This window comes from Prionailurus viverrinus, chromosome A1 (assembly GCF_022837055.1).
Source record: "Prionailurus viverrinus isolate Anna chromosome A1, UM_Priviv_1.0, whole genome shotgun sequence".
Lineage (NCBI taxonomy): Eukaryota > Metazoa > Chordata > Mammalia > Carnivora > Felidae > Prionailurus > Prionailurus viverrinus.
In genome coordinates, this window is record NC_062561.1 from 29,108,559 (window position 1) to 29,134,898 (window position 26,340).

Below are 26,340 nucleotides of genomic sequence, written 5' to 3' on the forward strand. Positions count from 1 at the left end.
CCATGGCCCTCAAATTAAGATTCTCATGAGGAGAGCCTGGGTAGCTCAGTGGGTTAGGCATCAGACTCTTGACTTCAGCTCTGGTCCCCATCACACAGTTGTGAGATCAAGCCCCGCATCAGGATTCTTTCTCTCTTCCTCTTTTTCTGCCCCTCTCCTACTCTCTCTTTCTCAAAATAAACAAGCCTAAAAAAATAAATAAAACCAAATAAAATAAAATTTCCCGTGAATCGTATACCAGCATTTCCCTCTGGAGTACTGAATGAGGTTCAAAGTCACACTTCCCCACCCTATTGTCTAGAGTGATCTAGAGCATTCAATGCCCTCATTAGGCATCAAGAGGGGTGTTATTCCCACTAGAACATTATTTGAATGAGAATACATTGAAAGATATTTTTAAAAAAAAAGAAGTTTACAACATACAGACTCCAGTTCAAATTTTATTTGCATACAAAAATATATTATACTGGGAAAAGCATATTACTGTTTCCAACTATATATAATTAATTACAAATATTTCCATAAATGCACTTTAAATTACAGGAAAGCTATGTTTTGAGAGAAAATACAATATTAGCATGGGTCATCTGTTCTAATATGCTGCAAGCTGGTCAACAAAGTCAGTTTCACTCTCTAAATTGCCCAGAGATGATCAAAGGCTGGTTTCAGAACGAGTCTGAGAATGGCCTACTGGTAGGTGAGTTCTCATCTCTGTCTGCTCTGGCAGCAAATTCCGTAGCTGAGTTTACCAGGGTCCTCGGAGCTTTCTGAAGCTTCTCCCTTAGGATGAAAGGACCCAGAACTTCTCCTTGTTTCACATACCTGTTAAAAGGAGATAAATAAGGTTATCATGCACTCATAAGAGTTTCCAATTCCTAGGCTTAACCAGAGCTTAACACCGTCGCAGACAGGCATCAAAGCATCACACTTAATGGCAGGTTTCCCACGTAATGTATGTCTGATTAACTGGTACAACCGGGCGGCCAGCTGCAATTTCCATGAAGTAGGCAGGCTTGTTCCACAGGTCTCGTACAAATTGTGCTGTAATTACAATAATCTCTGTCAAAACAGGCGTGGGTCTTCTGATGTGGGATGGTATAGCAGGTAAGAGAACGGGCAAGAGAATGCAGAAAATATACAAGGACTTTCCACTTGAGATTTACGTCTGTCTGAAACAGTATGAGGAACAGGGTCATTTTTACATAACCAGCTTTGGATCTAATTTTTCAGGTTACCCCTGGCTATTTAGCAGAGCATAGCATAAAACATTCCTTATGGAAAATCAACTCTTTCATTAAAAAAATTAAGACCCTAGGACAAAATTCTTCTGCTCTGTGACTGAATGAGACCCCCCCCGCCCCCGCCCCAAGAGTAGAGCTGCTGAAACTTTTATCCCAGAAGTCCTAGCTGATTCTTCTGGCTCCTGTAATCCTTTCCTCTTGAAACAGAGTGGGTAGATTGGTTCTCAGGGCCCCGTCTTCTGGACAACCCCCCACCCCCATTGTAGTTACGGTCTGATATCTTCAGTTCCCAACATTTCCAGTCACATAAAGGGGTACCATTAGTGTAACTGCCAAATGGGACACAAAGTAGTGTGTACTTAATCCAGGTTTTTCACTAATTGGTGTGAGCCTTTGGCTATGGGGTCTCCCCAGGCCAATTCTTTCTTTTGGGATTCAACCCTTTAGAAGTCAGACCTCCCAAATCCTTGGATCTAACCTGGGAACACTTCCTTGGCCCATGGGATGGAACCATCTGGCTTGTTAGCACATTGCTTTTGTAGTCAGTCGGCTCATTTCTCCTCCAAAAAGCCTGCCAGGACATAGTGATGGTGAAGCTCCAATCCTGCTCTAATAACTACTCTGCATTTTTCAAACAAAATGTCATTGTTTGCTGGTAACCTGTTCTCACTGTTTGGAAAGGCACACGGTCTACATTAATGCAAACTTGTCCTCAGAATTTCCTTCTGAGCCACTAGGGTCCTGTTTCTGAACCTAAAGAAGCCCAGTGATGTAACTTCCTGCCCCCAGGCAAGCTGGTAACTATTATGGCACTTTATCAGCGGTGTTGGTTGGTTTTCTGTTTGATTTTTTTAATACGAGGCGTGTACTCACTCGCTAATGTTCTGTCAAGATCAGCAATAAAGTCTTCTAGCTCTTTCGTGTCTCCTAGTTTAGCTGAAAAACAAGAGTCGACCTTCAGTTTCCATATCAATGACAGCTCAAGAAGCCCTCTGTTCCCAGGATTATGCGACCCCATTTTGTATCTCTGGATCTTCAGAGACGTTATTTCAGACTGTCCTGTACCAACCCCAAGTGTCTGCTCCAATGTTTATTTACAGTCAACTCAGACACTGATTCTGAAGATTAACCTAGACGTCCCCTTCTTGTGTTTTTTCAGTTCATCATCCCCTGTGCCACCCTCACCCCAACAACCTAGAAGAAGAATCTCCCTTCACTACCTTAAAAGTCTGAGGGGCAGGGGAGAGGAGAGGCTGGAAAGGAAGATGAAAAGTTTTGATTTTTTTGACTCTGTAGGTTTTGAGTCATCAGTCAAAAATGTCCGGTAAGCGTGGCACAGTGCAGAGTGGACACCCAGATTCAATATTCCCACTAAGCCTCGCCTTTGACACATTCTTGTTTGTGCCACCACCCCAGGGCAATACCACAGCCCTCGGTATGAAATGAAGGAGGAGCCGCTGTTCTTTGTCAAAATGGTACAGAAAGGCAAACTGAGGCCTCCGGGTCTGGGACAGCCTCATCCCATCCAGCTGTCAGGACAAGGCAGCCAGTCCTTGTCTTGATTTTGTTCCCTCTATATCCTGAGACACATACTCGTTCCTGTAGGGTTCGTCATTCATGCCTTGTCCGAAACGCGTGCCTGGATATTTGTATTAATTAACCCTTGCTGGCTGGCTACAAATGGCTCGTTGTTCTCAGCTTTTAAAGTCAATTTGCCACTAGGGCTTTTTCCTCCTTCTTTAATTCCTACCTCTTAAAGATCAGGTAGCAAATCTGGGCACGTTTTCAGCCACTTCCTAGACTGCCCTGTCTCTCTGAATTCAATAGCTCCGTTTTGCAGAGAGCTGGACAACAGCAGAGTCCCTAGTGACTGCTCAACACTGCTATGTTGAGAGGAGAATTTAAAAATCACTCTTTTGAAAAAGAGGGAAATTCTGCCTTTAATGCCAAGAGTGAGAAAAGTAATAGAATCTTCATATTTCTTTTTAACCATGTTCCATTTTTATTGCATTCTGCAACTATTTTCAGCAAGTATAATGTTTCTTGAAGAGAAAAACTCCTTTTGTTTTCAAGAGGGCACTTGTCCAATGTAACAGAACATTCAGCTCTCTAGCTGGAGACACTTTACAAGTTCCAAAAAATAAGAAACTGCTCATGCATCTTTAAAAACTTTTTAGGTCTATTAATATCACAGTAGAGACAGGCTGGAGCTGCTATTTTAAATCATGTGAGATCATGGCTTGCCTCATGATGATGACCCCCTTGAATTGCTAAATTGGTAATCTGAAAGCATTGGTTACATAGTTAATGCAATAAAAAGGATCTCACTTTCTGCAAACCCTAACTGCTGAGTTTTCAATTCTCGAACCAACCAGTCTGAGAGAGCACTGTCATTTGGCATGGTCTTGATTACACCACGTGAGAGAAAGCAGAGTCTAAAGACAAGCGTTCTTTCTCCCTGCGGATCTGGTTCCTTGCCCCTCAATTACCTGATTTCATTTTTACACCGATCAGAATCCTGAGAAAGGACAGTTCCACCTCACACCATACGAAGATGTTAGTTTTATCTATTTATTTTGCACATTTGGGAAGGGTCGGGGGTCAGGCGGAAGAGACAAGAGACCGGGAAGGGTGAGAGAAGAAGGAAACCAAAACCCTCATACCACCACTCACGAGCCTACCTTTCCGAGGAGGGACGGTGGGGGAGAGAAGAGCTGGAGCAGCATCTGTTGGAGAATTCAGTTTTTCATCACTGAAGCTGAAGCTGTTCCTATAGAGCGAATCTGCACCTTTCAGGAAAGAAAATGTAACTCGTTCGAGATGGTCTTCAGCTCATCTCCCAAAGGAGCAAAGTTGTAAAGAAAACAGGTTGATTTCCAGATTTTATAGTCATGCCCAAAAATGATTTGAGATAGGGGTGTGTGCGTGTGTGTGTGTGTGTGTGTGTGTCCAGTCAGGCACACTGAAGGCCTTGCTTCCCTAAAAAAAAAAGGAGAGTGTGACGGGATGATCACGACCAGAGCAGCCTCCTTTGCAACACACAGGATCCCACTGCCCAGGTGTCTGAGAGCCGAGCCGATGCTTGGCTATTGTGGGGTGGGGGGCTGGTTCAGGATTTTAGACCTAAAGAATCGTCTCTCCTGAAAAATGTCCCTTCTGCCCTCTGAACTCCCCGAAATACAAACATAAGGTTGGGTCCCATTACTTCAGAATCCTCCCTGACTACTCAAGACTGTCTTTGGCCTGGTTTTCCTGAGAACCTACATTCTGAGGATAAGCTAGAGGGTCAGAGACAAATATTTCTTCCAGACGTTGTCAATTATAGACACTTGGAGTGATCCTGTGGCTTCTTCTAATGCCGTACCCCAAAGACCAGAGCAACAGCAAGAGCAAGGCAAGGTCCCAGAAGCAGAGTTGTGCTGGGAGTCAAGGGAAGCAGCTCAGCTACTTAGATACTCGGGCGCCCTTGGGCAAGACAGCATCTCTGAGCCTCGGCTTAGCCATCAATACAATGGGAAGGCTACATAATCCTTAAAGTTCCTTCCAGCTCTGAAGTTCTGAGACTCTACTTCTCTAAATCCTGCCAAAAATGAGGAAACCAGCCCATAGCCAGTTCAGCCATGTGGCCATGACACCAAAAGGGAGCTGGTGGCTGAGTTCCACCCCCTCAAAGGGCTCAAAGGCAGAGCAGCCAGCGGAAGCAGGATGTGGCCTGTGAGGTCACAAAGTAACAGTCTTCCTGGCTAAAACAAAACACAAAGCCAGGCACACTTGTAGCAGATATGACCTCTGGAAAGTCTCTTCAGGTGACAGAGGGCGGCTGAATCAAGAGGGCCTGGCCAGGACTCTCTTTGGGATTCACTCACTTGAATCCAACGACCTCCAACTCAGGAGGAGGCAAAAACTTCTTTCTTTGGTCCCCATAACTCAAAGTGAACATGAATAAGTTATAAAAGATAAAAAGCATTTTCCAAAGCAGAGGTTTCTCATCACACAATAATTCAGCTTCATCCCTAAAAGGCTACTGCAAGTTCTCAGACCCTACACCTGGCTCCCTTTCCTCCCACCCTCCTCTGACCAGGTGGCCCCAGTGCCGTCTTATCTTCCTGACCTACGCGTTATCTTGTCCACTTTTCCAGACATGCCCAACTCTCACGATCTTTTCTCCCCTCAGAGGTCCAGCCTAAGTCACCTAAAAGGACCACAGTCACTTTTCAGGGCTTTGGTGATGAACACCTACTGAGATCCAAAATACCAAACCCCACACATAATATTTCCCCCAAAAAATGTTCCTCAGAACACTGGTCCTTGGGAAAGAAGAACCATGTATGTGATCAACTAAGTTTGAGAAACACTGAGCACCTTTGGAGACTCCTACTGGGTCTTCCCACTTCAATGTCCCTGAGAAGTCTTATTTCTCCAGTTTAACTATGGGACACCTTTTTTGTGGCAGCCCATTAACATGTCTCAGGATACTTGCACAGGAACTCAAATGGGGAAGCCCTTCTGCTTGCTTTTCCAGCTGAGCCCACCCCTAGAGCAGTCTGGTTTTTCTCAAGGGAAAGCCTTTCCCTTACATACAGGAAAGCGGCCGTGTCCATGGCAGACCTACAGCAGGGCGTCACTGTTTGTCACCACGCAATAGGTAGGAGAATCGCCACAAATAGAACCTGAGAAACTTGTAGGGGAAAAGATGAGGTAAGACCCAGGGGCAGGAAAACCACAGAGAGCCCTGTGGAGGCCGGCTTCGTGCCCAAACCCCTGAGCCAGAAGGAAAGAACATGAGGCGTTTGGCACATTATCTTTGGCTCTGAGGACACCTGACAGCATCGCTCCCATCCCTGGCCCAGACCGCCGAACCCAGAGACTCGCTGGCCCAGGCTTTCGTGGCCACACCTCTGGTCTCTATCTCTCAGAAACACTTGGCCCTTGAGAGCCAGTTTCACCAGCATACCTCACTCCACCCAGCCCTGCACCACTGGCCCTTGCCCTGACTTTGGACTTCATCCCTATTCTGCTCCAACTTTCAGCAATTTTACATCCACATACAGCCATCCTTTGGGGGGAAGGGACACACGCACACACGGTTTGTTTACCTCACAGGCAAGTAGACCAAATGTCATTGAACTTTCAGGGAAGGAATGATCTAGACAGGAAAAAGGCCATTGCAAAATGGTAGGAAAAAAAGAATCCAGTGAGGATTCAGGAAAAACTCAGGTGGTTTGGAGACTCTGTAGAGAATGAGTCATGGTACTGGGATGTTGTCACTGTGTACCTCTTAGCCTTTACAGCCTGGTGCTAATATGCCTTTTTGATCCAAGTATTTTCTTCAAACTCAGAAAATATATAGACAAACTGGCTGTTACTTGCCTAATAAATTCAGTTGCAAATCAAACTTAACATAATCAGAAGTTCCTCTTACTGCTAATGAATGGGGGAATGCTACTCCCCCAATGAGGGAAAGAAAAAAAATTCTGGCTACAATATCTACCTATATATACATATATATATATAGGTATACCCCTATATAGATATATAGAGATAGATACACGCAAACACACACACACACACACACACACACACACACATACACAAAGCATGTCAACTTAGCATACACTCACTTCCCCACTTCCCCTCTCCCCCACACCTCCTAACCAACCACACACACAAGTTCACACAGCAGCTCATTGCCACACCTTGATTCCTCTCTCTTTCCATGAGTTTCTGTGCACAATCTGAGCCAGACCTAACTCCAGGCTCCAAAATATTCAACCATCAACAGGAAGCGAACCCTCAGCATCCTGAAGCCAAATCTGCCCACAGTTCAGTCCCACCCTGTGGTAATATTCTACATACGTCATTCATGAAAAAGATGAAAAAAAGTAACTTCAGGAAGCCCAAAGCTACCACAAGGCTCAGCAGAAGCTGCCACAGTAGAGCTGTATGGGATAAGGGGCCATATGACAACCGCGTGGCCCTGTGCAAATCACTTCACCTCTGAGCCTTAGTCTCTTCCTTAGCAAAAGGGAAATAGTAAGCTAGCCACTCCGTGTATGATATGTATGATTTTCATGATTTTTTTAATTAATTATTTTAATGTTTATTTTTGAGAGAGAGAGAGAGAGATGTGAGCAGGGGGGAGGGGCGGAGAGAGGGGGAGACACAGAATTGAGGCGGGCTCCAGGCTCTGAGCTGTCAGCACAGAGCCCAAGGCAGGGCTGGATCTCATGGACTGAGAGATCATGACCTGAACTGAAGTCAGACACTTAACCAACTGAGCCACCCAGGCGCCCCTGGTTTTCATGATTTTATTCTAAAGTTCCTAGTTAAATGGAGGATAACCTGTCCAGGAGAGCAAAGGGCCCCACAGCGAATAGTTAACAAGCAAGATTCTGAGCCTGGGCTTCCTCCTCTTCTTTAGATAGCAGCAAAATTCTCAAGAGAGGCTTATCTTCTGAGGCACCCTCGAATAAACCTCCCTAAAACAAACCACCAACACAGAAGTGCCCCCAAGCTCTAGACATCACTTTCCTTTATCCCATAAAATTTCACTCCATGGACTTTTATTAAGCACCCTCAATGAACAAGACTTCACGGTAGGCATTGGGGTAGATTAAAAGGTAAGTAAAGCCTAACTTCCTGTTCTTTTCACGCCTCTGGAACTCTATCCCTTGCAAAACAACAGCCTGTTAGTCTGATAAAATGATAGCAATGTGTTGCTGGCTGATAGCATATTAATGTATTATGGCCCCACCCACCCCAATATCAGGTGGTGCCATTAAGAGGGGTTCAAGGACACAATCAGTGATGATTTGGGGAACCTTAGCAGGTGATAAGACTACATTTCAGAGGGGCGCCTGGGTGGCGCAGTCGGTTAAGCGTCCGACTTCAGCCAGGTCACAATCTCGCGGTCCGGGAGTTCGAGCCCCACGTCAGGCTCTGGGCTGATGGCTCGGAGCCTGGAGCCTGTTTCCGATTCTGTGTCTCCCTCTCTCTCTGCCCCTCCCCCGTTCATGCTCTGTCTCTCTCTGTCCCAAAAATAAATAAACGTTGAAAATTAAAAAATCTTTAAAAAAAGACTACATTTCAGGGCTCCACAAAATCTACTTCAATCAGCTCTAAAGCCCCATCTCACAGGCATCTCAAAGGCCCATTAGAAATGTCTTTGGCCAGTCAACTTGGCGTGCGGAATCCAGGAACCTCAAACTTAGGTACCAAGTTCCCTAAGACACCATCAGAAGAAATGTAAGCATATTCAATATACAAAGATCTAACTTTAAGAGCACCAACAGAGTTTGAGAAACTCAGCTGTAAAAAACACAAGCTTGTTTAAAAGGTAGTTGTGCTCTTTTAGTTTGGGGGTGGGGAGAAAGGTAATTTAGGGTTAGCACCAACATGTGCTACTCCAGAGGGAAGTAAAACCACAGACAGTAAACCTTGCCCAGAGCTCCTGTAAATATAGAACAATCCCACACGTTGAAGACAAGCAAACTATAGTAATTAACTGAGAAAAAGAAAGCCTTGGACCTCTTTCCCTTTTGCCACAGTGAATGGTGGTGGGGAGGGGTGAACCTCCTCCACAAAATCTAAATCCTGAAAGCCTCACTAAAAGTAGGATAGAGTAAGAAAGAGCCCTTTTCCCTTTCACCAATATTGTCCCAGCTTCCCTGACCGCTGGGTCCCTTTGGACACCTCTCGAGGTCTCTGTCTGAGTGAGACCTGTCACCCATCTGGAATTCCTAACAGTGCCAGGGCAGCCCAAGAGCTCCTAATTTCTCGTTCTCTCAAGGCTTGAACAAGTTCAGATTCCAGTCTCTGGATCTCCTATGCCAAATCAGCCAATATGCTACCTGTCATGCTAACACCCACTGTCCACAGGGTACCTTCTCCCAGGGCCAAGCTGGAGCAGACTAGGAAAAGATATACAAATGTTCTGGTCTTGCACCTGCTGAAAGAAGCCAGTTCCTCATTCCCTAAAACGGCTCCACAACATCACAATATCTCTTGCAGTCCCAGCAGCCTTCAGACCCTTCCTGTTAAGTAGCAAAACACTTCCTCTCTTCAAAGGAAAAAAGGTAAGTGAAATCCCAATACTGCAGAGATAGGAGTTCATACCACCATTTAAAGTTCAAGGTAATACTGTAAACTTCATATAAAATCATTCAGTGGAAACATAAATTAACACATTGGCTAAAACTTGGTAATTAAAGGGGCGCCTGAGTGGCTCAGTCAGTTGGGCATTAGTCTGACTTCAGCCCAGGTCATGATCTCAAGGTTCACGAGTTCAAGCCTGCATCAGGTTCTGTGCTAACAGCTTGGAGCCTGGAGCCTGCTTCGGATTCTTTGTCTCCCTCTCTCTCTGCCCTTTCCCCACTTGTGTTCTGTCTGTCTCTTCCTCTCAAAAATGAATAAACATTAAAAATTTTTAGAAAACCAGTAATTATGAGTTAAAATTTCATTAGACATATTTGAGAAATCATGGTGTGCCTTTACAATTTTGAAAATACTGAAAACAATATATTTTTTTAAAAGTTAAAACCAAAGAAGTTTACAACCCCTAAAATCCCTCTAAGGGTCAAGTTTGAACAACACTGCCCTTCCACTGCTGATGTTAAAACTGTTCCCTGGGGCGCCTGGGTGGCGCAGTCGGTTAAGCGTCCGACTTCAGCCAGGTCACGATCTCGCGGTCCGTGAGTTCGAGCCCCGCGTCGGGCTCTGGGCTGATGGCTCGGAGCCTGGAGCCTGTTTCCGATTCTGTGTCTCCCTCTCTCTCTGCCCCTCCCCCGTTCATGCTCTGTCTCTCTCTGTCCCAAAAATAAATAAACGTTGGGAAAAAAAAATTAAAAAAAAACAAAAAACTGTTCCCACTAAAGTGTCTGAGATTTCACCTGCTGGACCAAAGTCTAGGGAAAAGGAACCAGCCTGTTTTGATCAACCCCTATTTGAATGCCATCTTTAATGTGGAGTTATCTTGCAATTTTCATTTTGGTCCTCTTCACGTCTTTGGAGGACCTCCCCCTCCCACCCCATCAGTAGGAACAGGAAGGAGTATTTCTTTTCTTTCTTTCTTTCTTTCTTTCTTTCTTTCTTTCTTTCTTTTCTTTTCTTTTCTTTCCTTTTCTTTTCTTTTCTTTTTTGAGAAAGAGAGAGAGTGTGTGTACAGGGTAGGAGGTGGGGAGCTGAGAGAGAGAGAGGGAGAGAGAGAGAATCCCAAGCAGCCTCTATGCCCAGTTGGATCTCCCAGAAGGCGTGATCTCACAACCATGAGATTATGACCTGAGCCACGATCAAGAGTCAGACATTTAACCAACCGAGCCACCCAGATGCCCAGGAAGGTGTATTCCTTTTTAAATGTCCATTCTTCTCTCCTAACTTGCTTCTTTGGGTGGAGGGAATATCTATGTTTCTCCTTTGTATGCAAGCAACCCTAATTTTTTTTTTTTTCTAATGAGAAAAGGAAGGGTTCTTCAAAAAACAGAACTGCTACTTTGAGCTATCTTGGAAGGTGGATCTTCTGAGTCATAGAGCAGTAAGTAGCAGGCAGAGTGAGAATCAAGGTACTGCTGGTTTGTAGCTCATATGTAACATTTGCATGCAAGACACTGGCTCAAATACATCTGACCTATGTGATAGAGCCTGGTGTGTGCATTTTAATGTCTTCTTGAGAGCATGAAACAGTGATTTTTTTCTTCCTCATCATGAGCTTATGGATGTTTCTAACAGTACTACTAAATAGCATCCTTTCCATTTTACAGGTGTAGAAACCAAGACCCTCCGGACCCAGCCTGATGTCGACTGCCTTGAAGAGACACAACCACTGTTAATAAACAGGTGAATGATTTGGGTCCAATGGGACTTCAGGTCTATTCCTGAGGACCTGGTTCCCATTCCAGCCAACCATCCATGGTGACAGAGCAAGGTCTTAGAGACAGCTCACGCAGTTCTGCTGTCTTATCAGAAACATGGAGATAACAGTGCCTATCTTATAGGACTGTGGTAGAGGTCATATGAGATAACACAGTTAAAGCCCAACAAAGAAATCACTACTGATAAGAGCTAATAAATAATAACAATAATCATAGTAAGGGCTTGGTAAAACTGAGCTGCTCTTATTATCATTATCCTGGTATGTCTCCCTTTTGGCGACCTAAATCTCAGTAGGATCTACTTCTCTCAAACACTCTCTTCCTCAGAAAAGCATTGAATAGACAAATACGCATAATAAATGTATGTGCTCAGTACTTGGTGGCAGTTAAGATACACACAGTATGCTTCCTTAAGAAATTACTGTTTAGATATACACTGATTCTGCCAAGACTATTTCTAACCAGTCTTATGGGGGATAAGCTACACATTTATAAAAAAGACAAATATCATCTGGGCCTTCTTTATACCCTCCCCATTACTCTCTAGCCACCAAACTAAGGGTTAGCTGAGCAGTTAGCAACAAGGGCAGAAAGCAAAATGCATGCACGCACATACACCCCAAAAGAAACTATAGATTATTCCAAATTTCTCCCCCAAAACCATTAAGGATGGGTTTCTGAAAACAGGTCCCTGAAAACAGGTCCCAGATCTGAAACCCTATCCAGAGGGAGCTGCAATCACCCAGGATGGGCAAGTTCAGACCACATCCTAGCCAAATGAGGCCCTGTGTCAGAAAGGACTTGTTCTTTGCAATAGTGGAGTACTGGACAGTCTGTCCCAGCTTTCTTTCTTGTGGGAGAGAGAACTTGCATTTGATGAATAACTTGCTCCATGACCCAGCAAAAGAAGACATATTTAAGTTTGGCCACAGCTTTGAGACAAATTTCAGAAGTTTTGAGATTTCTCTTTGAAATTGAAAACAAGTGGTCTGGTCATTAGCAATCAAGTCCAAAAATGCAAAACAGAATATTAGCAGCACACTATTCCATCCCTGTTCACTTCAAAAGCTTCAATTAAATCTAACCCTTGGGCAGGACTGCCAAGGAAAGTCATGATGGACCTCAGGTTTCTGACTCAAACCCTGAACAGGGTGTCAAGCACTTTTATTCATTCTCAGGAGGACAGCTCATGGTGGGGTCTGGGACTATATCTTTGCTCTGGAACAAGGAAGAGCTTCAGATTTCAAAAGAAGATAATCACAAGGAAAGGTCCTTGGGTCATTGCTTTCACTTCCAGAGTCAAGGGCAGCAAAGGGAGTGACATTCGTGCTGGTAACCCATCTAGGGAATGAAGTCTCAAGAATAAGTCAGAAAAATTTAAATTCGCTTTGAAAAATAGTAAGTCTTCCAGAATTTGAAAACCAACAATTTGAAAAGTCACCAAATTTGCTGATACCTAAACAGATATCCATAATCCTTAAAGACCACTTGTTCTCGAATTAAAAAACAAACAAACAAACAAAAAACAAAAAACAAATTGTCTCGCTACTTGCAAGGTTGTTTAGGACAAAGAGACCCTGCGGTAGTCTCCCTTCTGAGAAAAGCCGCCAGGAAGCACCTCTGTGCCCATCTGCTCTCTGGCTCCTTCTCCAGCCTGAGTGGGGGTGGGGGGAGCTGTGGAAGCCAGCGGTCCCGGCGGTGGACCTGCCTAAAGGAAGAAGGACACTTCCGAAAATACTCGAGCCCCACCGTGCCAAGGAGTCTTTCAAAAACCGCATGCAGGGCACCAGCCGGTCTGGGAGCTCGGAGCCAGAAGAAAACGCAAGAAGTTATTTCAAAAATCCCAAGAACAGCGGCTTATGAAACTTCTGGTTTCACAAATTTTTCGGTATTGTGCCTTCCCATGTCTCCCTCCACCCCCATTCCTGTGGCACTTTCTACACATACTCTGAAAAACATGCAGAGAGAGAAAAGGGCAAAGGAAGGGAGGGGAAGTAACGGTGGGAAGGCCTGGCTTGGGTCCCGGGAGCCCGGTCTGGCTGAGTCGGGGCAGCTGCTTAAACCCTCCGGCCTCAGGACACCTGCAGGCAGCAGGTAGACCCGCGTGCCTCCAACAGCCTTCGCGTGACAACCCGGGGGTTTTGCCTCTCTGCGGGCGTCCTAGGGACTGCACGGAGCCTTAGGGCTCGCTTGGCTGGGCTCCCCACCCCTCGGCTTCCAGAGAAGCAGACTGAGACTCGAGCCCCTAGGACCCCTGGTTGGGAGTTCCCGGCGCTCCCGCGCCTTCCCCGGTGGGGCCACACTTACTGTCGGAGTCGCTGAAGCCGCTGCTGTCGCTCACGCTGGCGCTGCTCCGCCGCTTCATGCGCTCCAGGTGCTCCTCGTAGTGGAAGTGGCGCTCGTGGAAGGGCGACGCGAAGTCGGCCAGCACCGCGTCAAACTCGCACAGCGCATCCGTCAGGTCCCCGGCGGCCGCCGAGTCCAAGGCCGGGGCTGGGGACAGGGATGACAGACTCAGGTGCCGGGGCGGGACGGCTATCCCGTCCCCGGGCCTGGAGGGGGCCGCCACCATTCCCCAAGATAACTAACATTCAGCGCGCGCCTGCCGAGTGACAGCCACGCTGTCACTGCCCGTTCCTTATCTTTTCATACTCTCAACCAGCCCCTGAGGCGGTGGTATGAATCATGCCCGTTTTAGAGATGGGGAAACTGAGCCTCCGCTGAGTGAAGCTGCAGACCAAAGGTCACCCAGCTAATCCACGCGGCCGAACTCTTTCCCACGCGCTGTAGGGTACTTGTGCCCACGCTCGTCCCTCGGGGGCGCGTGCGAACGGGTAAGCGGTGGCAAGACGGAGTCAGGCTGCGCCCGTTAAGTGGCCCCAGCCAGGCGCGGGGAAGGCAGCTGAACCCGCCAGGGGCAGGGTCCCGCAGGGGAGGATGGGGACCCGCGGGTAAAGGGACGCCCCCGGATCCCCAGCCTTTCGCCCCCCACCGCGCCCGCGAGGCCAGGGCTTTCAGGGTCCCGCACTCACCTGCGGCCGCGGCCGCCGCGGGGCTGCTCTGCGCAGCCGGCGGCTTCATGGGCAGGCTCGGCCCCGCGCGAGCGGCGGAGGGTCCTAGGAGGTGCTGGGCTCGGAAACGGTGCACCCGCTCGCGCCCACGCCGGGGCTGCTCCGGGCCGGCTCTCGCGCTCCGCGCTCCCGCTCTGCCGGCCGCCCTCGCCCGGCCGCGCTCCCGCCGAGCCGCCTGCAGCACGGTGCGCACGCCCGCTCTTTCTCCCACCGCCGCCACCCTCCCGCTCTGCCGTCTTATAGCCGCGGGCGGAGGCGGGCCGGGGCGGGGCCGCGAGGTCTGTCCCAGCCGCCACGCGGGGACGCCCCTGTCCCCCAGGCGCCGCCCTCGCCACGCGCCCGCCCGGGAACCGCAGTGACGGTGAGTTGCCGGAGCCCGGGTTACAGCCCCAAATATTTACTCGCCGCCTCGCCCGCGCGCCCTGACAACCCCAGTCGCCGAAGTGTCTCTGTCGCCACCGGAGCCCCAAAGAGTTTACGGCTAGGCTGGAGCTCCCCCGCTTCCTGCCGCGCGCCCTTAACCTGGAGCCTTAGTTTCCTCAGCTGTGAAATGGGAAGTGCCGAGCCTCTAGCGTTTGCTGCGAAGAATACAGTAGCCCTAGGAGGCCCAGACGGGTGGCGGAGACGCAGAGGGAGGCTCCCGTGTCCCCACCGCATTTCCCCAGGGGACTTACTGATTGTAGGCAGACTGGAGAGAGTAGGGGACGAGAAGGGACCGAAGTCGTGGAGTCCACGCGGTTACAAACCTTAATTGCTCCCATCCCGGAGCCCGGAGTTTGACCTCAGTCCTGGGCTTTCACGCCAGCCCCGACTTTATTCAGGAAGAGTTTTTTCAGGGGAAGAAATGACTGCGTAAATGCGGCGCATACCCAGCGCCTTTCAGTGTCCAGACCAATGGGCCACCCTGCCCAGCCGCCTGGCGGGGGAGCAGTCGTGACCTTGAATAACTCTCCTTGCACTGCCCCTTGCGGCAGCCACTAGTCACAGGTGACTATGTAAATATATAACAGCTGAAATAGAATACAATGAAAAACTCAGTCCCCAGGGCTCACCAGACACCTATCAAGTGCTCAACACCCATCATCTCAGAAAGTTCTATTGGACAACGCTGCCAGCGTCTCTGACCCACAAAACTGACCTCAGGGGGAAGAGAGGCCTCTTCTTACCCCCCTTTCCCCGTTATGAAGAGCCTCCTAGGTCAGGTCCTGGCATTCCCCATTTCCAGCCCCTACAGCGACCCTGAGAGGTGGATTAATGCTTGTTTCACCGGTGAGGAAAGGGAGGCACCAGAGGTCAAGCAGGTTGCCACTCAGTGACAGAAAGGCAGGTCTGTCTGATTTCGGAGCCACTTTGGGCTTTACCACACCCTCCCTTCCTCCACAGTGTAAGGTGAAGAGCTGAGGCCATAGGAGAAAGAGGCTCCAAGGAAGGAAGCAGATAACCAAGGTCCTTGAAGCTGCAGGGCAAGGCATATTCATCTTTCATTTTACCTCTTTTTCTTATTTTTTCCACCTCCTTAAATTCTTTGTTCCTCTCTTTTCCTTCCTCTTGACTTGCCATGCACCCAATATGGGTGATGCCCTGGGCTAAATGGAGCAGCAACCAATCTGGAAGCTGAGGCCACGGAGCTGCCCTCTAAATACCATTCTGCCTTCTTTGGGGGGGCTGGGGTGCAGGGAGGCTGGCGCTCTAGTCCAGCTCATGCGTGATGGCTCAGGGTCCCTGTCAGCTCAAGAATCAGCCACACTGACCTTCAAAAGAGCCTACAAAACACCCCACTTTTTAGCAGCCACACCAATTTCCTGAGAGAGTGACCATGAAGATAACCTTGTATCCACTAACACAGGCTGGTTGGTTGTTGTCAACTCACCCCCGTGTTGGGGAGATGGCTGGGCAGAGGGCCCCTCTAGGATGGGTATCACTTTGGCTATGGAGAACTATTGCTCTCTTTCCTGATTGTAAATTTTAACATAAAGAAAATACAGAGAATTAAGTAATCTATACCCACCACTGAGAATTAACACATGTTAACTAACATATTGTTATTTTTGCCTTGGATTTTCTTGTATGTGTGTGTCAAAACTGACATACAGTCAAGTGCACAAATCTTGAGTGTATAGTTGATAAAGTTTCCCTATGTATACACGTGTGTGATTACCAACCGGATCAAGATACAGTATTTTGTCAGCACCCCAGAAGGGTCCCTATGCCATTTTCTAGTCAATAGCACTCCGTTAGTAAACCCCTATGGTAACTCCTGTTCTGAATTCTGTCACCAGAAATGAGTTTTGCTAATTGTGAAACTCCTTAAAATCACACCGTATGTGTTCTTTTATATCTGGCTTCTTTCACTTAACATAACGTCCTTGAGATCCATCCATATTGTTGCAGTATTAAGCCGTTGTCCTGCTGGTGGGCAACTTGCATTGTTATTTTGCTGTTGTTGCTCCTGTAAGTGGCTATACAATAAGTATTCTTGGGCCTCCTTGTGTACATGATGAAGAGTCTCTAGGATGTATATCTAGAAGTGGAATAACTTAGTTGGTTTGATTATCTCTAGTCATCCACTAACATAAACAAAAGTGCTATGAACAGCCTTGCAGATTTCTTTTGGGGCCCATCCTCACTTCTCTTGAGCTTATACCTCGGAGTGGAATTTCAGAATCACAGGATAGGCACATATTTAGCTTTCAAAGATACTGGGAAACAGTTTCCAAACCAACAGTGATTGAATGAATCTACACTCCCCACAATGTGTAAGAATTCCAGTTGCTTCATATTTGTGTCAACATATGATATTGTTAGACTTGTTAATTTCAGACATTCTAGTGACTGTGTTGTGGTACCTGACTGTGGTTCTTCCTCTCTGCCTCCTCCCCCTCACCCTTTTCCTCCTTTTCCTCCTTCCCCCTCCTTCCCCCTCCTCCCCCTCTTCCTCCTTCTCCTCCTCCACCTCCTCTTATTCCTCCTCTTCCTCCTTCCTCTTCTTCCTGTGGCTTTAATTTACACTTTACTAATAAGTAATTAAATTGACCACTTTTTCATATGCTTCAACTACATTTAATAAGAGAAATATAACAATATAGGTAAGGTTGCTATCCCCTTGGTTGTCCTTCGCAGCCCTATCCCCTTCCCTCTCCAGAGACAACCACTACCATGAGCTCAGTAAGTACCCTCCCAGTCCATGTTTTTATAGTGAAACTAAATTTACTTATATGTTTACAGAAAAAAAATGCATAGTATTGCTTTATGTGTTTTAAAATTTACATAACTACTTTAGTGCTGCAACATGTTTGTTTTCACTCAACATTGTTTTCACATATGTTGATACACACAGATCTAGTTTCTCCACTGAATCTGCCAAATAGAATTCCATTGAATGACTGCAGAACAGTTCGTATATCCAGTCTCTAATTGATGGACATTTGCGTTGTTTCCAATCTTTCTCTGTCACAAGCAATGCTTCAGTTAACATGCTCTTACCTATCTCTTATTGCTTACATGAGTCCACCTCTGTTTTTTCCTTCTGTAGAACCAGACAAAAGACAAAGGTTAAACCTCTAGTCCACTGAGCCTTCTGGCTTGTTCCATTTTCTATTCCAGGGGCTCCCATGGTCCCAGCCACATGGCCATATTGACAAAGATGATAAGTGACCTCACTGTTCAACTGTGATCTTATCCCTTCCTGAGGAGAGGTGGGGGATATGTATTTCACCAGCCCTGAACCTAAATTAACCATACAGCCTTACACTAGGATTAACACACTTTTCTGGTTCCAGAAGGCCATTTGGTCACACAGGTCTCCTTCTAGAAAAAGACTTGAGGCAGCTTTTTGTAAAGCAATCACAACTGGATGTCCCGTCCAAATCCCCATAGTAATGTGCCAAAACGAACATGATGTGATGAAGGTTAAGGGTCTTGAGGTGAAGAGATAACTCACACAAATCCTTAAAAGCAGAGAACCCTTCCTGGCTATAGTCAGAAGGAGATGTGACTAAGGAAGAATGATCAGAGATACTGACTTTGAAGATGGAGGAAGGGACAACAAGCCAGGAGTATGGATGGTCTCTGGAGGCTGAAAATGGCAAGGAAAGAGACTCTCCCCTAGAGACTCCACAAAGGAGCACAGCTCCACCAATACCTTGACTGTGGCCCACTGAGAATACTTACCGGATTCCTAACGCACAAACCTGTAAGATAATACATTTCTATGGTCTTCAACAGCTAAGTTTGTGGTAATCAGTTACAGCAGCAATAAGAAAGAATCTTCTCTGATTTTCTTTTTTTTGAGAGTTGATTCCAGCTTACATTTTTTAAATTCCTTCAAACGAATATTGTCCTACTGTTTTTGTTGGTTTATTTTTGTGTTTGTGTTTTTACTCATAATCTTTCTATCTCTGCCAATCTGTCTGTGCTCTGTGGCTGTCCTGTGGCCCTCTATTTATTTGTGCTGCCTTTTCTCTTCTGCTTGGTGTATATCTCTCCAGTTTGTTTTCTTTAGGCATACATTGCTGCATATGCTTTAAATAGAATCATGCCTTATATGCTGTTTATAACCTGTGACCATAAGATCAGTCCCCATGTCTTCAAATATTGTTTCTCATCATTTTAATGGGTATGTGCATAGACTACAATTTAATCAGTTCCCCATTTTCCACATTCAGATTATTTTCACTTTTTCATTTTTACAGATGATACTTTGATGAATATTTTAGTAGCTATATATTTAGGCTCATTCATGATTGCTTCCTTAAATGAAGTCATGAATTTACTCATGGAATAAATTCATAAATTGCTGGGTCAAAGAAAAAACAAAATTCTAAGTCTCTTAGTATGTAATTTCCAACCAACCAACACAAAGATTATACTAATTAAGTTATAGCTTCTGCAGAAAATACAAGGTAATATTAGCACATCCGTTTCCTTTAGATACTCCCCTCCTGACCAATCTTCAGAAATATTAATATCCTGAGCTGTTTTCCTAAGCAAAAAATTGTCAGTCAAATACAGTGAGCTCACATGTTAACAATCTGATGCAAACGAAGTACCTCCTCTCTAAAATGTCACCTTTATTAAACTAGTGCTCTGTGAGGTCACCTTACAATATAGTGCCTGTTTTATAAGAGCACATTTGTTTGATTTCAAGGTCCCTATGTGGGGGTGGGCCCTGGGGGCATTCCCATCTGCTTTTGTGCTCTGATTCTCCCTCGCAATGCCGCAATGCCGACTAAGCACTTTGTTTTCAACCACAGGGTCTGGGCTCTGCATAGCTATACCATGCCTTTTAGATTAAATCTGAGTTCTTCCTTCGCGTGGATGCTTTATTCTTATAGCGAACAGGGCACAGAGTTCAGAGAAGGAAGGTCACGTTTTATAATGTTTCTTAATGTCTTAAAACTATGTGCCCCATCTGTTCCAAGTCTGAAAGAAATCAAAGTTAGGCTTACAGAGAACCAGGCACAGGAAATCAATCAATTAATTAACCATTGTTGAATGCCAACAATGTGTAAGGCAACAGGAATAAGCAAAATCAGAGAGTAAACTTAAAATACATTAGTAAGTATTTTACTTTCCTTGTGTTTTACTTTTCCCTGAGTATTAGAGGAATGTTTAAGGTTGCATTGTGTTTTTCTAGATGTCTGGCTTTTGCTTAACCTGGAAGAAGACTATAGTAGCTTTTAAACTCTCCTGTTTTCGCTCAAAAGATGCTTTTCAAAATTGAGGAAATTGAGTTTGCCACATGAGTATTGGCTCTATGTGTTTCCTCTTCTATGAAAATGTCTTTTGCCTATTTTTCTACTGGGTTGTTGTCCTTTCCTTTTTGATTTTGTAGCAATTCTTAAGCTATTTTTGATAGGTTCTTCGTTATATGTGACATGTCTTCTCTCAATTTGTAGCTTTTTACCTTCTTTACCATGTCTTTTGATGAATACAGGCTTTTGATTTCATTCTAGTCAAATTCATCACACTTCTTTTTTATAGTGAGGTTTTTTTTGGTGTCCAGTGTTTAAGAAATCCTCCCCTACCCCCAAGATCTAAATATATTTACCCATATTTTCTCCTAACAATTTTCAGGTTTTTGCTTTTGACGTTTGAATCTCTAATCCATCTGGAGTTGATTTGCATGTCTGATGTGAGATTAGGGTCTGACTTACTTTTCACATGGATAATCATTTTTTTCTGTTCCATTTATTGAGTCCCTTGTAAATAATCTAGGAGATGCAAATCAAGACCATAACAAGATACTACTTTACGTCCATTCGATTGACAAAAATTAAGACATCTGGCAATACCAAGTTCTGAAGAGGGCAGATCAATAGGATGTCTTACACGTTGCTGGTGAGAGTAGAAATTACTACAACTGCTTTGGAAAACAGCCTGGCATTGTTTTGCAAAGTTGGATTTCATATACCCTGCCATCATCCCACATTCCATTCCTAGGTATAAACCGTGGACAACTCCAGCAGGTGCGCACCAGGAGAGAGAACCACATATGTGAATCTCCACTGCAGCTCTCTATTACAGCAAGAAATGTGAAGGCCTAAACTCCAGTGTTCAGGAGACCAGATAGGTAAATGCTGGTGTGTTCACGTGATAAAATATGACATAGCAGTGAAGATTAGTGAATCACAGCAGCCACAACAAATGGATGAGTGTTAGTAATAGAAAACGAAATGGGAACAGTGTCCCCGAAGATTATACATGGCATAATGTCTTTTCTATAAAAGTCATAAACAATTAAAACTAATCATTATATGGTTTGCATGCACGTAATGTGTGATAAAAAATATTTTATATCAAGAATGAACAAAATACAAAATTTGGAATTGTGGTTACATCATGTGGAAGGAGTCCAGGGTAGGGGGTAAATGGGCCAGGACAGCGCCATATGGAAGATGGAAGTTATGGTTGGTGTATTCCTTCTCTAATTGGATAATGAGTTCATGGGTGTTCATTATATTATCAACAAATAAACACCCAAGTAGATAAAATAAAAAAGGGCCATGCATAGACCAGAGAGCAGTGGGAGGTAAACTGAGGGTGGTGAGTTCAACGTAGTGCCTGAGTCCATTGAAAATACAATTGGGGCAGATGCGCCTGAGTGGCTCTGTCTGTTGAGCATCTGACTCTTGATTTCAGCTCAAGTCATGACCTCATGGTTTGTGAGATCAAGTCCCACTTCAGGCTCTGTGCTGACAGTGCCTGTTTGGGATTCTCTCTCTCTCCTTCACTCTCTGCCCCTCCTCTCACTCTCTCTTATTTGGATGCATGTCTAAATAAATAAACTTAGGGGCACCTGGGTGGCTCAGTTGGTTAAGCGTCCGACTCTTGATTTCAGCTCAGGTCACGATCTTACTGTTTGTGAGTCTGAGCCCTGCCTTTTTCGGCTCCACACTGACAGCAGGGAGCCTGCCTGGAATTCTCTCGCTCCCTCTCTGTCCTTCCCCTGCTCATGCTCTCTCTCTCTCTCTCTCCCTCTCTCCCTCCCCCCCTCTCTCTCTCTCAAAAATAAATAAACATTTTTTAAAAACCTATTTGGTATAAACAACAGGTAGTAATAAGTCAAAATTCCTCCCCTAGTAATTTTTTCACTGGCTCCAGATTAGCTTTAATAAATACGCAGTCTACCTAAATTCCATGTGTTTTCAGGTCTGTTTGGACCAGAAGGACAAGAAAGATCTATAAATCAGTTCTCTAGGGAGGTGGCAGATAGAAAGAGAACAGTCCAGATTCTTTACAGACTGCATTCTATCACAAGAATAAGTTAAAGACTGAGTTACCAAGCTTTTATAAGTCAGAAGATTGGCTTAAACTTTTCCATGATTTTACGGTTTGCACAGTGTGCTCATATAATGCTTGGTCATGGGGCAAGAAGCCTGAGAACTTATAAAATCAAGGCTGTCAGATGTTTGTGACAAAAAAATAACATTAAAAATAAAACTGAGTTCTGATGTTATTTCAAAACTGATTCTCTGGATAAAAGTTAACTAAAGGCAACCGAAAAGTAGAATGGAAAATACCAGAATGATCTTTTTGTGCTTCAACTTCTTTAAATCTTCATCTAAACAGGAGGCTATCTTACTGTTGTTCTAAAACCCCAGTTCAACAAATATTTGAGTTGCCAAAATATGCAGGGATCATGCTTGGATCTAAGAACAAAAAAATGAACAAGAAAGACAATAGCCACGGAGCTGTAGATGAGTAACATTGAATATAATTAATATATTTTTAATGCCTCATGCATGGTTATCTTTTATGAAGCTTTATTTGGCGTTACCGCATCCAGTAGAGTTGATAACCCCTTCCATGTCCCCAGTGGACCTTGCTGTGTTTCCTTTATCATATCCATCCATCATGCGGACTTACAATTATTTGCATACATGTCTGCAGCAGACATCTGTTACTTTTGTTCTGTCCAGGATCTTTTATTTTCAAAAACTCCTTCCTCCACCTTCTAAGGCTGTCAGTTACATGGCCCCACCTCTCCCACACACAGGGGAGGCACCAGATGCAGGCTGGCCACACAGAGAGGGTGGATGTGACCCTGGGAGAGAAAGAATTCATCTCTCCTCCTCAAATACTAGCACTAGTAGTATTTATCACAGACACCTAGAACTTGGCCTCCATAGGAAAATCTAAGAACCCATTGGAGAGCATAGTTGTAGGATGGAAAAAGACTCAATCCTGATGATACACTTGAAGCCTAAATCTGGGGGTGCCTGAAACCCACAATCCCTGACATTTCCAGTTAAAAGAACCAAATATATTGACTTTTAACTTGTTTGTTAGATACGTTTTTTATCACTTAAACCTGGGAAATTCCCAGCTAACACTGTATGTGTCTCATCTATGAGTGAACTTCTAGAAGCAACTATGAGTAAGGCCTGACTGGTACCGATGTTGACCGCTGCTCACATAGCACGCATAACGCCGAAATGAAATTGCCTAGCCTCTAGAGCAGGTACATGTAACCCTAAATCCACAAACTCCTGGAAGGATCCACGAGAGGATGTGGATGTGTGGACTTTTTAGGTGAAAAAGTTAATACCTATCATCAAAGTATTGCTTCAAGTATCAAAAATGCTCAAAGGAATCCCAAAACACAAAAATTCAAGAACTCTCACTGGTGGAAAGGCTCTGCCTAGCAAACTCAGCCCGGTTTCAGTGATAGCACTCATCACATCTGTAGACATAGAGCCAGGGAAGAAAGAGCTTTGCTGGAGCTTTCCAAGTCTAGAGGATGCAGAAGCTTTCTCTATTCCAGATAAAATCATGCCATATTTATTTGGTTAGTTTGTTTTTATACGGGAGGATGCCTTCTGGTTTGTTCTTTTAACCCCACTGAAGGATACAGATGGGGAATGTAAGATAAGACAAGATATCCAACCCCTCTGGAGCTCAGCCCCCACCCCACATCACATGACAGAGTCCTCTTGCACACATCGCCCCCCCAATCCGTGGGATCCCTTGAGGACTGACTAAATCTAATTCTGTTATTAATCTCTAGCTTCCATTATTCTTTCTTTATTTCTACTTTGTTGTGGTGGTAGTGGTAAATATAAAATTTACCAACTTAACCATTTTCAAGTGCACAGTCCAGTGACATTAAGTACATTCCCACTGTTGTGCAACCCTCACCACCATCCTTCCCCAGAACTTAGTTTCCTGTGGCTGCCATAACAAACATTACTGCCAATTTGGAGGCTTACAACACCAGAAGTTTATTTGCCCACAGTTCTAGAGGCCAGGCGTCCAAAATCAAGGTGTCAGCAGGACGTGTTCCCTCCAAAGGCTCTAGGGGAAAAATCCTTCCTTGCCTCTTCCAGCTCTTGGTAGCTCCAGGCATTCACTGGCTCGTGGCTTTATCATTCCTATCTCTGCCTCTGTCTTCCCATGGCCTTCTCTGTCTCTGCACCTTCTTTTCTTTCTCTTATAAGGACATTTGTCTTTGGATTTAGGGACTCTTCTCTGGTAATCCAGAATCATCTAGTCATGAGATTTTTAACTTAATGACTTTTACAAAGACTCTTTTTCCAAATAGGTTATATTCACAGGTTCTGGAGTTTGGAACGTGGACATATTTTGTGGGGGCTACAGTTCAACTCACTGCAGCTGGGTTATCCCAGAAGCATTGCCAAGGTCAAGAGTTGAGGGCAAATGCAATATGAGGGAAGTGATCCCAGGAAGCATTAGCAAGAGAGTGAGAAGTGACAGGGAAGAGAAGGAAGCCAATAGAGAATGCCCTAATGAGCAAGTTCCCACTGAGAAAAATGCACTCACTTCCATAGGGAACCTTGGGAAGATGATATAGAACACATTCAGGACTATCCCACCTGCAAAAGCAAGGAAGCTCAGGATCTCTTGTCATTGACTGAAGGCTGTCCTCAGGGGCATTAACTCCCTGACACTTGTCTCCCTCACACTAAGGCAAACGGAAAGCTCTTAGAGACAGTCATACATATTTGTAATAAGACACTATTTTTGTATCCTGAAATGCTTGGTGTCTCAGAGAAGTGGGTGGGGCACTGACAGTATCTGCCACTAGGCAAGTCAGAAATTTCTATTTTATTGCTTATATCAAAATTGGACGAAGGAGCTACTAGAATTGTCCACTGATAGATCATTAAAATAATATTTGCTGGAAGATCACTAAGGCATTTGGGGCATAAAGCTGAGAAGAATGTCAAAGAGTTGAGTTACATTGATATGCAAATTACTTCCAGTTTCCTTTGCGCATTATTTGAACAAAGTCAATCATTATATATAATGATTACAGATACATAGTTATAGATAGGATTTTTTAAATGCGGATAAATAGGAATATGTGATATTCATCAATATGAACTATTTATCACTGAAAATAGGTAGCATATTTACTTGTTTTTAACACACTTAGAGCTTTATGCTCACTGCAAATTTTTAAATTTCTTATTTCAACTTATGTAAGTATTTTTGTTCTGGAGAATTAAGATACTATGACTAACACAAAATGGAGAATTTGGAATGTAAACATCGGTTTAAAGAAAAGAATGATGTATAATGTCCTGTTGTTGATAAAGTACTTGTTCTTTTTTTATGGATGAATTTAGATATTTAGGTAAGAGTGATATGATTATTTTATTTTAAAATGTAAGAATTTGGAAAGCCCAGGAAATAACCTCCTTTGCAATTCCATATACATATAATGAAAACTTGCATAAGTCACTCTAAAATTCTTTTAGGATGCATATGAGCTAACATCTATATCCAATTCCCAAATTTCCAGGAAGGAGAATCTGATGGCCAAGTGTGGGTCAGACATCTGCCCCTGGTGGAATCCACTGTGGCCAGTGAGGTGGGGTCACAACCCTTGCTGTCTACTCAACAGGGTCTACGTGGGGGTGGGTAGTACATGATCAATAGTTGTCAGAGAAGGGATTGGTACCTAAAAAAAGCTTGACTACCTAATGAAGGCTTTTATTTAATATGAAGGTGTTTTTTTTTTAATACATAGACTCCTAGAGAATTGATTTGTACGTTTAACCCATTCTTTAAAAAAAATTTTTTTTTGAGGGAATGGACTGTGGCCACTCAGGAATATATTGGCACCAGCTCTCTGAAGAATCTCTGAGGCACGCTGATTTTCAGAGATAATTGAAGACGCTGGATGTGCAGCTGGCCCCCACCACCTCTGTCTCCACGTAAGGTTGAAAGCAGGTCAGCTCTTTTTTCATGGATGGAAACACTCAGAACATGAAGTATCATTTAAACCTCCCTCATATAATAAATTTCCATCCTCCTTCTAGGCAGTGGTCCAACGTGTATTTTAGACTCTTTCCTTAGCATCTGTCAGCGTCTCTACCTCTCACTTTATAAGCCGACCTATATTTTGCTCTTATATTTTTTAATCAGGTTGAGTAATACAGCTACCAGTCTAGGACAAAACTGGATTGATTTGCTGTGACTATGAATAACACAACAGGGAGCAAAAAGGAAACATGTACAGACAGTGTGTCTCCAGCGAGGTTCACAACACTCTCTGAGGCACATCAGGCTCCAGTTCAGCGTTTCCCAGAATTTCAGACATATTTGTACTTTCTTCATGAACTCTGTTGTATCTGCCTCCTACCTAGAGTAAAAACAAAAATCTGTATTGACATATAATTCCCCTATTTAAAGTGT

At 44.6% G+C, this 26,340-nt stretch overlaps 1 protein-coding gene and 1 long non-coding RNA gene across 4 annotated transcripts; one reads left to right on the plus strand and one right to left on the minus strand.

The window, feature by feature from the left end:
- Positions 1 to 427: 427 nt before the first annotated feature.
- On the minus strand, positions 428 to 15,047 carry RGCC (regulator of cell cycle). Of its 2 annotated transcripts, none has more exons than XM_047860925.1 (5): positions 14,140 to 15,047; positions 13,415 to 13,600; positions 3,923 to 4,030; positions 2,115 to 2,177; positions 428 to 1,041 (listed from the first exon to the last, which is right to left on the minus strand). In XM_047860925.1, exons 1-5 carry the CDS (start codon positions 14,186 to 14,188, stop codon positions 929 to 931), a joined length of 519 nt encoding a protein of 172 aa, XP_047716881.1. In that variant the 5' UTR covers positions 14,189 to 15,047; the 3' UTR covers positions 428 to 928. The 2 variants fall into 2 exon arrangements, with proteins under 2 accessions (XP_047716881.1, XP_047716891.1); XM_047860935.1 differs by having other exon boundaries at positions 428 to 822; positions 14,140 to 15,026.
- LOC125167097 (uncharacterized) lies at positions 10,685 to 25,971 on the plus strand. 2 transcript variants are annotated; one of them, XR_007152661.1, is made up of 5 exons: positions 10,685 to 10,770; positions 10,997 to 11,072; positions 20,376 to 20,517; positions 20,620 to 20,749; positions 25,732 to 25,971. It is a non-coding gene; the product is annotated as an uncharacterized LOC125167097 (long non-coding RNA). The 2 variants fall into 2 exon arrangements; XR_007152681.1 differs by lacking the exon at positions 20,376 to 20,517.
- Positions 25,972 to 26,340: the final 369 nt, after the last annotated feature.

Excerpts from the sequence above, each read along its gene's own strand:
- RGCC (XM_047860925.1), bottom strand. The coding sequence starts at position 14,188 with ATGAAGCCGCCGGCTGCGCAGAGCAGCCCCGCGGCGGCCGCGGCCGCA. Across the intron at positions 13,601-14,139 it reads CGCGGCGGCCGCGGCCGCAG|CCCCGGCCTTGGACTCGGCG; the intron begins GTGAGTGCGGGA and ends CCCTGTCCCCAG. Across the intron at positions 4,031-13,414 it reads CGGCTTCAGCGACTCCGACA|GTGCAGATTCGCTCTATAGG; the intron begins GTAAGTGTGGCC and ends CTTTCCTGAAAG.